This window comes from Erpetoichthys calabaricus, chromosome 1 (assembly GCF_900747795.2).
Source record: "Erpetoichthys calabaricus chromosome 1, fErpCal1.3, whole genome shotgun sequence".
Lineage (NCBI taxonomy): Eukaryota > Metazoa > Chordata > Cladistia > Polypteriformes > Polypteridae > Erpetoichthys > Erpetoichthys calabaricus.
Window position 1 is genome coordinate 126219653 of NC_041394.2, and position 13111 is coordinate 126232763.

General features: G+C 36.2%; 1 protein-coding gene across 1 annotated transcript; it reads left to right on the forward strand.

The window, feature by feature from the left end:
- The first annotated feature begins 244 nt into the window (after positions 1 to 244).
- nkx3-1 (NK3 homeobox 1) lies at positions 245 to 4370 on the forward strand. Its single transcript, XM_028806036.2, has 2 exons — positions 245 to 559; positions 3241 to 4370. Exons 1-2 carry the CDS (start codon positions 337 to 339, stop codon positions 3639 to 3641), a joined length of 624 nt encoding a protein of 207 aa, XP_028661869.1. The 5' UTR covers positions 245 to 336; the 3' UTR covers positions 3642 to 4370.
- Positions 4371 to 13111: the final 8741 nt, after the last annotated feature.

A 13111-nucleotide genomic window follows, 5' to 3' on the forward strand; every position in this document is an offset into this window, starting at 1 on the left:
CTGCCTTCCGTTTCCTTTAGTGGACTGTAAATTAAGTTCTTATTCACTACAAATAGTAATAAACCAGTATAAAACATACAATAACATATACAGTGAATGAACCACGCATAATACACTTCTGGCCCGAATACCTGCAGCCAATCAAGAGTCGAGATAACAGCAACAGCCAATAAGATCGTGAAAACCAATTTACAACATGAGTATAAAGTCAGAAAAGCAGGAGTGACAGGAGATTACAACAAGGTGTAGATAGAAACGCTTCATTTCACATCAAACTTCTTATTTCCTTAGAAGAGTAAAATAACCTGGCTTGAAAGAAAGAAAGAAAGAAAGAAGATGTCAGCCTCGGCCAAGCCTCTGACCTCATTTTTAATACGTGATATTTTGTCAGACGGCATAGGAGTTCGCTGGGACTCGAAAGGCTGGAGCGGTGACTGCGCTCCTCTTCAAAGATGCAGTTTTGCATGGGTGCTCGAGAGCGCAGTTGGAGAAACACCGGAAAGGCAGCCGAAAAAAGCGAATGGGCAACAGAAAGAATCAGAAACGCACGGAGACCGAGGTAAGTGCATGTAAAGTTCAGTGCGCCGAGAGAAAGATAAAACTACTCACTGTACATGTACACAAACACAGAGACACAACATTTATTCTGACGCGCACGTGCCTATCTGGCTTTTCTAAAATTGTACGGTTTTCCAGTGGTATTCTGGGGACCTGATCATGCATTATATTCTCCTAGTTTTCACATCGCTAGTTTTCACATCGCTAGTTAACCAAGTATACATGGTGTTTGGGATGAGAGAGAAAGAAGCAATAAGAAGAGCATGGAAACTGCACACACACACACGATTAGTGGCTGGGTGGTTTGGCGGTATGGGAATCAAATTGCAGATAACAAATATCAATGACAATATCTATATCGATAGATACACATGAAACTACTACAGATATCTTTAACTACCGATGGTTTGCATACGATTTTTTTTCCAACTGTAAATCTATTACTGATAAATTGATAATACATTTATTTTTTACCAGATGGCCTCTGTGCACAGATTTGTGACTATAGTATGATTACATTTAAGTGGTATCCGTTTATCTTATTAAGTGTGAATATACATACAAAGGTGTATATGTTAAGTGAAAACGCGAATAGAAACAACCCAGACTGAAATGTATGTGAGAAAACACATTAACATATTGCACAATCTTCCTCTTAACATATAATAGTTTGCCTGATTATCATTATAAATGTATGTATTATATCTTTTAATGATTATTCGTTTGCCCTTTTTTGTATCAGGTGAGTTAGAGGCACTTGTTGTAGTTAAATTATTTAAAATGGTTACTTTGATATTTTTAGAATCCTTTAATTGGGTATAAAGCCTAATGCTAGTACATTAAGGTGTGAGGTGTTTGTCACAGTAAATGGTTCTGAAAGTAAGTCATTATATCATCTATAATTATACATATGTGATACTTATCATAACTTATTTAGATACATTAAATAATGAGACGTCAAATGTCCAGTCAATGCATTTTTCAATTTCTACTGGTGTTAGTCCAGTCCAGGGACTATCCCTGGATGTCACATCATACTCATGCATGTGTGGCCACTCATCTTTTGCTGCTTTATTTCTTCAGTGTTCATGTAAAATATGCACCAGCCTTATTCATTTGTCCACAGAGCTACTCATCTTTAGTGAATTCATTTATGCATTTACTGTGTCTTCGCCTAACATTCCACGGAAAACACATCTAGAAGACACTTTTAGAATGAGCATGCAGTGACTGCAGTGTGATAAAATGTCAAAATAGTGGCACAATCATTTCACGTTAAAGCATATGTTCTTCTTGAATGGTAACATCCTGTCCTACTGTAGTTATTGTTATACATTTCTATGTAAATCTTTAAAAGTTCCTCCCATCCGGCAACATTTCAGCTTTTACCAGAATCTTCAGCTGGTCTGTTTTTACACTCTTGTTTATGTGGATCCATCACCAGTTAGGATTACTAATGCAGCTTCTGACATGTTGGATATTTGGCAGTCATCTAAGGGGATTTGGAAAGGCCAATCAACCTTGTTTTTTCCAAGGAATATAAAATTAGAGTCAATATTGATAATTTTATAAACTTCTCATGCATGTTATGCTTTTTCAGTATCTCTTTCAGCCTCTTAATCTCCTTGTAGGTCAAGTCTTGTGCTCTGGCAAAAGGGAAGAGTTCAGGATTGTAGGAGTGGTTGTGACATTTAGGTGCTGCTAGTATTTTATTTCTTACACATACTTCTGGTTTGGGGAAGAAATAATTACTTTTTCCCTTGTATTTTTCTCATATCCTTGTTATTGTTTTATCACATAATGATTGATAAACCGTCAATATAATTCTGTAACTGAGGATTTTCAGTGTTACACTTTTGGCTTCCATCTTGATTGTGTCTTTTAATTTCCATTGTCCCTGACTCCATGTCTTTCACTGTCTATGAGAATTCTGCTGTATCCACTTTATCTTTGAATTAGACCTCCATTTGGCTGAGCACCCATGGCCTTTAAAGTAGGATTATGCATTTCAGCTCACCTTTGTGCGGTTTATTTTGTAGTGAAGGAAGACTTGCATTCAGTTGACTCATTACATTAAGAGTAGGTTTGCTCATGCTTGGTCTGTTTTAAATTAAATGTTTTTAATTCTTTATGAATTATTGACTGTTTTGCTCGTGTTTAGTTCTTTAATGTTGACTTTTACTGAACTCAGTGACAGCATTGTCTAAACAGTAGTTTTGTTTTATTCTTCTTTCGGCTGCTCCTGTTAAGGGTCACCACAGCAGATCATCTTCTTCCATATCTTTCTGTCCTCTGTATCTTGCTCTGTTACACCCATCACCTGCATGTCCTCTCTCACCACATCCATAAACCTTCTCTTAGGCCTTCCTCTTTTCCTTTTTCTTGGCAGCTCTTTCCTTAACATCCTCCTCCCAATATACCAGTAGTTTTGTTTTATTATTTGTAAAAAATAATTCTTTATTATTTGGTTGTAATAAGTAATACATTATCTAATGCTACCGTACAAACCTCACTTGGAAAATAGTGTTCAGAAAATGGTTTAGTAAATAGTATGAAGTGCTTCATAAACTTTTTATATTCAGTTGTATTTGAGTAACAAGGCTAAAGAGGGCAATCTATCAATTGTGCAAAGCAGATTTCACTTCTAACTAATATCATCTCTTATTCTGTTCCCACCACTAGGCCTTACAGACAAGCTCTCCCCAGAGAGCTCAGCAGGAGTGCTGAGGCAGAAGCGCACCAGGGCTGCCTTCTCACAGGTTCAGGTCCTCACACTAGAGAAGACATTCAATCAACAGAAATATCTCTCAGCCTCTGAAAGAGCTCATTTGGCTCAGAGTCTCCAGTTGACGGAGACTCAAGTAAAGATTTGGTTTCAAAACAGGAGATACAAAACCAAACGCAAGCTGCTGGCTTCTGAAGTCAGAGGAGGAGAAGCTCTCCGGAAAGTAGCAGAGTGTCCTGCAGTGATGGCCACAAAAAGTGTCATGGAAGCCTCACTGCTTGGAGCCATGTTCAGAGCCTACCAGAGCCCTCAGCCATACCTGTTCGGGATGAATTCGTGGAGCTCTGCTGTTTGGTAAAAATCCCAAAGGTGTAGTCAATGTATAAAAAACAATAGTGCAATTTTTGTTACACAGTATATTTTAGCTGAGATGCAGCATTTAGAAGAACAACCCCAAAATGAGATGAACAAGGAGAAATGATATTACTATTAAAACTATGAAATGGAGTAACAAACATCTAGGCCACTGTAAACGTTGATAAAATCCATGATGAGTACCTACTTCACTGTTTACACAGCAATGCAGTTATTGTGTGTATTGTAATGAAAAAGGCCTTTTCATGATTTGTATTTCTGGTACCTACTTTTGAAAAAGTAGCCCTTAAAACTATGCATTATTCGCTAAAAATGACAATGACTTATTTTTTTATTCCAAAAAAAAAGTGCACATATTTAAACTACCATTACAATGATTTCATTTTTCTATATTAGAAATAATAAAACAAAGGGCTTGTTTATCAAGCCTGCGTTAAGTGTTGTATGGAATTTCTTTTGGTGTACAGCCTTACTGTGATTCATTTATCTTATCTTTTTTAAGGAAACACTGGGTCATTTATTACTTGTGTGTTGTACAACCTTTTGTATATTACAAATTTGTATTAAATTTTTATTTATGAAAGATTTTCTTAGAGAAAGCACACCTCTACTGCTGTAACTGGAAAGTCTGTTTCCATTTCTTGTTTTGTATGGTTTGTATTTTTGTACAGTTTTATACTTTTATAATTTAATAAACCTTCCATTTTCCAGATGCTTTGTTAATGATTCACACACTCGCTGGGGCCAATTAAGCAATGCCAATTCACCTCAACTGCCATATTCTATTCTATTCTATTACAAAGTTACTAGTCATCCACTGGTTTGTGATAATTTTGTTCGGGTTGGCTGCTCAGCTTTACCAATGCACATGTGGACACATGGTGTATCTGTGGTCACAGTTGTAATGTTTCAGCCTTCATCAGTCAGTTTCTCTTGTTGTTCTGTAAGAGTAGTTTGCACCAAAGAAGAGCAGTAAGCAGAGATCCATTTTTAAAGGACTGAATGTGTACCAGGGACTGAACCCCTCATTGATTCAATAAAGTCATGGTATAGACTTGCTCAATATTGTTTTCAATAGTTGGCAAGGACAGGTATCAAGCTCCTTCTTTCTGTTTAACACTTGTCCAACCACTATGGAACTTCTCAGATCATTCATGTACACTCTGCTATCATAACACATTGTCTCCATATGGTGCAGAAAACCTTCTATTGATTTCAGCCCCAGGTAAACATTCAACCAATAAAAAGTGTCTCACTGCTTGCTGATCTTCTTTGGTGCAAATGGAGAGGGGAGTGGTCATGTTTACTTCTAGGAAACACCAAGAGAAACATTACTGATCAACGCTGAAACTGGATAAATTATTGACTTCCCCTCATATATTATATCACATTATATTATATTATACTGGCTGTGTGTGGTCTTCTGGACAAAAAGCAACCCGAAGACTCCCAAGCAGTTTTATTATATTTGTGAACTTGGAGAGGCATCAGCTAACTTTTAATAATTACACAGAGCAGAGGATGTGGACCCATCTGTGCTTGCTGCTCCTCTAGCTTTCATAAGAAGACACTGGCAATACCACATCTTAGCCATATCACTGACATACGAGTTATATTAATCTTTGTTTCGAGGAAATACCTCCAGATACACAATGTTTTTAGTCAACACTTCAAGCTTTGACCGCTGTTACTGAGGTGTTTTACATGCATGTTGTTGGTCTGAAGTGTTTGCTTCCTTTCAACATTGTGTCATTAGCACAACGTCATTGCTGTGTGGTGGCATTTGCTGCACACAGGTCTTTATGTAGTGAGGGGCATGCAAGCACCAAAAAATGTAAAAGTGCATGCATGCGTCATCTTGTGGCTGTGGTTGAGCTTAAGAAGAGTGGACTGCTCCTTACACACGCATAGGTCTTTCATTTATACTATATTATTGGAAAAATTTAAATGAGAACAGGATTTTCAGCCTAAAAAAGCTCACCAGTAATATCCACTTCATTCTTCCAAAATAACCTCAAGGCTAGTTTTAAAGGTTCCTAGAGTCCTAACGTTTACACTACTTGGTAACTTATTCCATTGAACTAATTTTAAAGTAATAGCCTCAATTCACTGTACTAATTCCTTTAATAATTATAAATACTTCAAAAATGTCATCTTTTAATCTTCTTTTGCTTAAACTAAAAAGGCTCACCTATTTTAATCTATTCTTAAATTTCTTCCCCTGCAGACCTGGAATCGGTTTAGTTGTTCTTCTCTGGACTTTTTCTAGCACTGCTGTCTTTTTTTGTATCCTGGAGACCAAAATAGTAGAAAGTACTCCAGATGAGGCCTCACCAGTGCATTTTATTATATTATATTATATTATATTATATTATATTTGCTTAGCTCCAGTCAGCAACTCACAAAAGCACATCCCTAAATACATAAATATATACCTAAAATAAAAATGACGAATTTATATATATATGAAAATAGAATTCAATAATATTTCTTATTTCAACAAATTTGAATATGGCCTATTTAAAAGTTTTATTACAGCCAATATAAAACTATTTTTACTTTCATTTGTTTAAAATTTTGGCAGCAAGTACTGCCTCCCAGGAGGCAAAATCTCAAAACAACTGTTTAAGCAGTGTGTCTGGTCCTTTATAATCTTGTCCATTTTTCTTTTTACTCTTTTGTTATTTAATTCTTGGAGTCATAATTGTGATTGTTCACAGACGAAAGAAGACCCCAGTTGGATTATTTTCCTAAGATTATTTTTGCTAGTCACAGAAAGACCCCATATCAGACCATAAATGAAAAAAACAATTAAAATAAACATTTTTTTTGTATTTAAAGAATAGTACCATCTACTGGGTGTTACGACAGAGCAGTGGTTAGCCCTGCAGCTTCATGAATCCTGTGCCTTGTCACAATATTTAACATTAGTTAAAGTGAATATATTCATTTGCAGTATGTATCTGTAAAAAATACACCAATTGTATTTTTGTACATGCATGCAGTGTGTGTAACTTGTACGTATACAGGACATATACTAGTCTATATATGTACATACTATGTGCCCTGTCCAGGGTTGATTGCTACCCTGTACTCAGTGCTTCTCAAAGGGCCCCAGTCATTTTCTATATATATATATATATATAAGTATGTGTGAGTGTGTTCATCCAGCTCAAATATACTTCCAAATACATGCAAATATCATGCCATACACAGTGTTTCCAAGGTCAGCAAATAATCTAATGGCATTGTAAAGATACTTATCCATCTTTGTTAAGTTAGTTTTTTGGTAAATATGCCATGAAACGTAATGCTTGTTTGTTTAACAAAAAAAAAAAAACAGTTGCCATTACACAGGTTCTCAGGCAAAGGAAAATTGGCAAAAAATATGTGAGTGTTTATTTTTTCTTGCTGTATTTGTGTTTGAACGGCTTGCACATTACACCAACATGACACCTCTCTCTACCTCCAGCTCCTGCTCTGACATGTCACTTTGACAGATCACCTTTTAACCACCGTGACACGTCTCATTAGTTCTGCCTTGCTCCCTTGGCACAGAACCCATAGAACAGCAACATCCTTCTTACCGACAACAAACACAGCAATTGCAAATCCGTCTGCTTCTATGAGTGCAGAATTTTTTTTCCAAATGATGTACTACTCGGTATTTAAAAAAAAAGGATTAAACTGATGGAGTCCCTTCTGATTACTTAAACTGATCAGAGGCGCTTCTCAGTAAGAATATGTCCTAAAGAGACTTAGATCTCTGTCATTCTGTCATGTTGTGAATTACGACTATGATGGGCCATTTATTTCTGTTTCAATTGTGGCCATGTTTAATAAGCTGCAAAAAAATCTCAGTTTTTGCATAAATTATGTTTTTTAAAACTAGGGGGATCTGCCCCCTACTCACTTCGCTCGCCAAACCCCGTGCGTGCACTACAGGCTAGCCACCTCGTGGCTCTGTCTCTCGCATATGGAGAAATATTAATATTTGTAATTAACTTTTCATCAATATCGCTTTGAATTTTGATTCTGTGTTTGGAGTTACATCGTGACAACACAACATATAACTGCCCGTGAGTGAGTATTGTTTCTTTCTCCCTAATAAATAAACTGACTTTTTCTAATTTTTGTCCCTGTGATTTGTTAATTGTCATAGCAAAAGCTATTCTAACAGGAAACTGTTAACGTGTTTAATACAAATGGCATATCAAGATCTCCTTTGGTGTCTAATGTTATCCGTGGAAGATGTACTACATTACCTGTCTTGTCACCTGTTAAAATTTTATATGTCAGAATTGCTCGACCAATTTTGAATACAACTAATCTTGTACTATTGCATAACCCATCACTCATACATAAATTATGCAATAACATTACGATACATCCTTCTTTCTACAGTAATTCAGCCGGTGGAAGACCAGACGGTGTTAAAGATGGTAGATATTCTACGGAATATTGTAAGTTGATGTTTTCATCTTCTGCACAATTACCACCAACTGTTTCAGCATAGTCTATTAATGCGCAATTTAACCAATTTAACCGATTGACAATTTTCACATTAATTCGTTTGACTTCATCATTTCTCGGTGCTAGCATTGCCCGTGTACTCATTTTTTCTGTTGATAACCCTTTGGAATGAAATTCTTCAATAAGATTTGGACATAATAAAACCATAAATGGTTGGGAGGAGAGCAGTACTTGAAAAAATCTCTTGGCAATAGTCTCGTCTCAAGATTTTCTTTTATAATAAAGAGATGTTTTAATTGAGCAGAACAACACAGTGTGATGTTTCAGGATCCAAATGCTGTGACTATAAAATAAAATGACAGCACCAACTGCAAAAGAAATAATTAAAAATGTCTGTCTCAGTATACTGTATATAAGTTCGTGGTATTGTCCAGTACTCCCAATTTATATGGTTGTATATTAAAAAATTGCAGTTTATATGTGGCACAAACATTGTGGAAATTTCATGTTAGTGGTGCAGGCGCCCACTTATACATAGTTAAAGGTGAAGACGGTCTTTATTACAGTGTTATCCATCCATCCATCCATCCATTTTCCAACCCGCTGAATCCAAACACAGGGTCACAGGGGTCTGCTGGAGCCAATCCCAGCCAACACAGGGCACAAGGCAGGAACCAATCCTGGGCAGGGTGCCAACCCACTGCAGGACATGTTACAGTGTTAAGTTAGCCAAACCAGGTTACACTATCTATACTTGTTAGATCTTCACTTATAAGGCAGAGAACTCTTACCTTAAGCAAGAAATTTTCTATTTATACAAGATTCATAATGTTTCAAAAAATAAAAAAAAAATTAAAAAAAAATGTTAATTTCTGCTCCCTGCTACAGTCTCCAAACCATGCCGTAGTACAATTTGTTAAGCCAAAGAGCAGATTAAAATGAGCCTGAAAGGAGATGAAAACTGAAACACCAAGTGGAGCACAGAGTTAATGGTGCAGAGTGATACAAAGTCTAGTTGCTGGATCAGCCGAAGTGAGTGCATACATTCAAGGAAGTGTCTAAAAGTAAATCAAATAAAATCAACATGTTTGTGGTATTTCTTTAGAATATGTAAATGCAAATGCAAAGTTCAGTGTCTGAATGATGTGCCAGGTCAGTGTGTTGCCTTGAAACAAATCTGTCAAACAGCTTGAATAGTAGAAAGTATCTGTTTGCGAAGTCAAAACTCTTGTGTTATTGATAAAGCGGTTGTTGATGTTGTGCAGTGAATGAGGATTACAGTAAAACATCCTAATTACAGGTCTGGGCTCTATCAGTGCTGGAGCGCCATTTGTTCTGAAAGCCTCTGGCCATTGGAGTAAAGGTTGCCTAAGGGTCAGCATGAAGGTTTGACCTGGAATCCTGTAATTTACTAGACATACTGTAGAACCAAGAAACTGCTAGTGTCCTGAGTAAAAAATGTAGACAATTTAAATTTTTAAATCAAAAATCTCCTGCAACAACCTTAGAGTAGGGGCTTTGGAGCATGCTATAGTGCATCTAGTAGTCACCTATTGCCATGTAACACAAACAATGCCATTTTCTATGTTTTCTAACATAACTGACTAACAGATACATGAGTAAGTAGGCTCTATTCTAAAATATTCTTGCTGCTTTTAAAGTTTATTAGGACTAATCAACCGCTTACTACGGTCTGGGTAGATAATAGTTATGAAAACTTCAACTTGATAGCACTTATTTCTAAGTAAATCTAAACAACTGATTTGTAACACAGAAAATGCTTAAAGCAAAAGGTCATTTTATGTGTAATATTAAAAACTAATGTTATGGGTTGGGTGGGTGCCAGTGTGGGGGGTTCAAATTTGTGTATAAAAATGTATTTTACATTGTTATCCTCTTCCTATTTTTTGAAAACAAATAAAAACTAACATTACATAGATGTTAAAGGATAAGTTTGGTATTTTTCAAGTCAAAGTTATTTATTCACAATCATGCTATATAGTATTTTGCCACATGAAATTGCATTCTAAAGTGAAACAAATTTTATATGCGAGGTAAGATACAAAAATAACCAGATTGGTAAAAAAATATTTATTGATGAATTACAGCATTCTAAACATTGTCACCTTCTATATACTCCCCCTCCCGATGTCTACTCCACTGGAAGTCTTCTTGCTTGAGGCGCTTCAACAGGCTTGCCATTTCTGTCTTTACTTCATCCATTCCCTTCAGGTCACTTTTGATTTTCGGGAACAAATAAAAATCACAGGGAGCTAAATCGGGAGAATTGTTAGGATGATTGAGGATAGAAATGTTTTTGCCAGTCAAAAACTGCTTTTTGGGAAAAGCAGTACGATCATTTCGAACAATCTGATTCACCATTTTGATGTTTTCATCCATCCGAGACGAGTGTGGGCGACCTGGGCACTGAACGTCTTCCACATTTTCTTGTCCTTCCTTGAAATGTTTGTGCCACTCAAAAACTCATGTGTGAGACAAACTGTTATCACTGTACACTGTTTTTATCATTTCAAAAGTTTCTGTGGCTATTTTGTTCAATTTCGTGAGAAAGTTGATGTTGATTTGCTGTTCGATTTTTTCACCTGACATTATTGTGGCAACTCGTGTAGAGATTGTTGTGCAAATACTGACTGGGTTATTCACAGATTATACCTAGTCGGTCAGAGGTTTGAGAGGGTGTGTCCTGCCAACCTCCAGACGGTTTTCCAGGAAAGCCCCAAGCCCAGTCCAGTTATTTTTGTGTCTCATCTCGTATTTTAAAAAATAGCTAGCCCACTCTTGTGTTTTATAATGGAGTTAATGGGTACCAGAGTCTCAATGTGAATTACCGAATACGTCCATTTTGAAGTAAAAGTTTCAATTTAAGAAAATTTGCCTTCTGCGTTTCTGTAAAACTAAATTGGAACTAATACATTTTATTATAGATTTTTGGTACTATTTTCTCACCTGCTCTTGTATTTTATAATGAAGCTAATAGTTACTGAGGAGCCAATATGAAAAAAACATCCAAACTTACCAAATATGTCAATTTTTCAGGCCAATAATGTAATTATGGCTTGAGATTGGATACATATTGCAGAATGGCCTATCCATGTTGTTTTAAGGAGGAAAAAAAGCAAAGAGCAAACATTGTTTTGAGAGCCAGCCATTCTAAAAGGAGACTGACTGTGTGCTTCATTTCAGTGCTCATCTTTGTCCGTGGCAACCTTTAAAGGCCAGGGGTGTGATTCACCATAGAAAGGCATTGCCAAGCACTGTTACTGAAATTGAATATTGATGTCAAGGTGTGAATTGCTGTCTCTGTTCTGTAGACATCTAGACAATAAAAACTCAAATTTGAAGTCACACGTTCCTTTACTCAGAGTCTTTCACTATATGGAAGCTTATTTTGTTTTTTGCAAAGACATTGCCTGCTGCTGCTCAGTATCAACATGCATGAATGTGCTTCAATGGTCTTGCAAGAGAAAGATTAAGCACGTGCATAGCATGCAACGAAGTGACAATAACTGAACTGACATTATGTGCATTTAAAGGTTAAAGGTTTGTAAGTTAGTACGATATTTTAGCAGAGTAGTAGCACAGAGCTGTCATTCCTGTCCCAAAGTGACACAATCTACATGGAATTTGTACATTCTCTCTGAGTATTTACAGATTAATTGGTATCAGTGAGTTTACTTACTAAAAAAAATGTCTTCAGTTCTTTTATAACCATATGCTCAGCAGGAGCAACTCAGAACACATGATAAAGTTTGATAACTAGTTTATGGTGCCCCACACTCTGCTTTTTTCATCTTTAGAGTATTTTTTTATTGTGCTTGTGTGAGCCCAATACACCATGGAAGGTGTGACATGAAGAGGGTTTGTCTCTTTCCAAATTCTAAGGTTTTTATTAAAAATACAATGTGGTGTAATCAGATTAGTTCAGATTAATTATTATTTATACAAAGAACTATGAAGCTGTCACATGTGCTTTTCAAAATGACACTGCCACTCATTATGAATCTCACTCTGTATGTAAAATAACAACACAGAATGTAATAGATGAAAAGACGGTGCCATTTAGTAAACCATAAACATATCATTTGAGTGCACATCTGTATGCTACTACAAGCCACGGCAGAATATAACTGTTGATGAAAAAGAATTGTAGACAAAAAATTAGGATAAATAGCAGAATATATCATGGTGTTTGAGGGTTGTCATAACTCCATCCACAATGCCAGCTGCAAGCAGAGAAGTGAGCAAGAAACATAGCCTTACCTTGAGAAAATTGTATTAAGACTCAGTGACAAAACATATTATTTCTAGTTTACTTTTGTTGTTATAAGCCTGCCTGTAAAATGTGGCAGGCATTTTTTTTTTAAATCAAAACATTTCCTTTTTTAAAGTAAACGTGTTTAGTAAGTTTTAAGGCATTTTTTAACATTGGGACTGATTAAATGAAAGATCAGACTAGCTATTTTTTAAATTTATAAAATATGCTTCAGTTTAGAGAATAATTTCAAGTAGAAAATTTGAAAAATACCAAACTTACTACTTACAAGCCCCAGGAGAGTGGATTAGAATCCTAGTCTGGTCACTCGGCATGTCGAGTTTGCATGTTCTCATCATGTCCATGTGGGTCTTCCTCCGGTTACTCCTACATTCTAACAGTGTGCATTTTAGACTGACTAACAGTTCCAAAATGGCTGATTATAAGTGAGTATGGGTGTGCGAGAAAATGTGTGGCTCAGTAACTGACTGCTGTATGTCTAGTATTTGGATCCTGTTTTGCAAACAACCTGCTGGGATAACAATAGCTTCCTCCACAACCCCAAATTGAAAATAAATGATCTGACGGATCAATATTTTAATCTGGACCGAAACAGTGGTTTAACAAACAAGTCAATTTACTGCCTTATAGTGTTTGGTCTCCCACTCGGTTCTGGTTTCCTTCAAGGACTTGGTTTCCTGTTCATT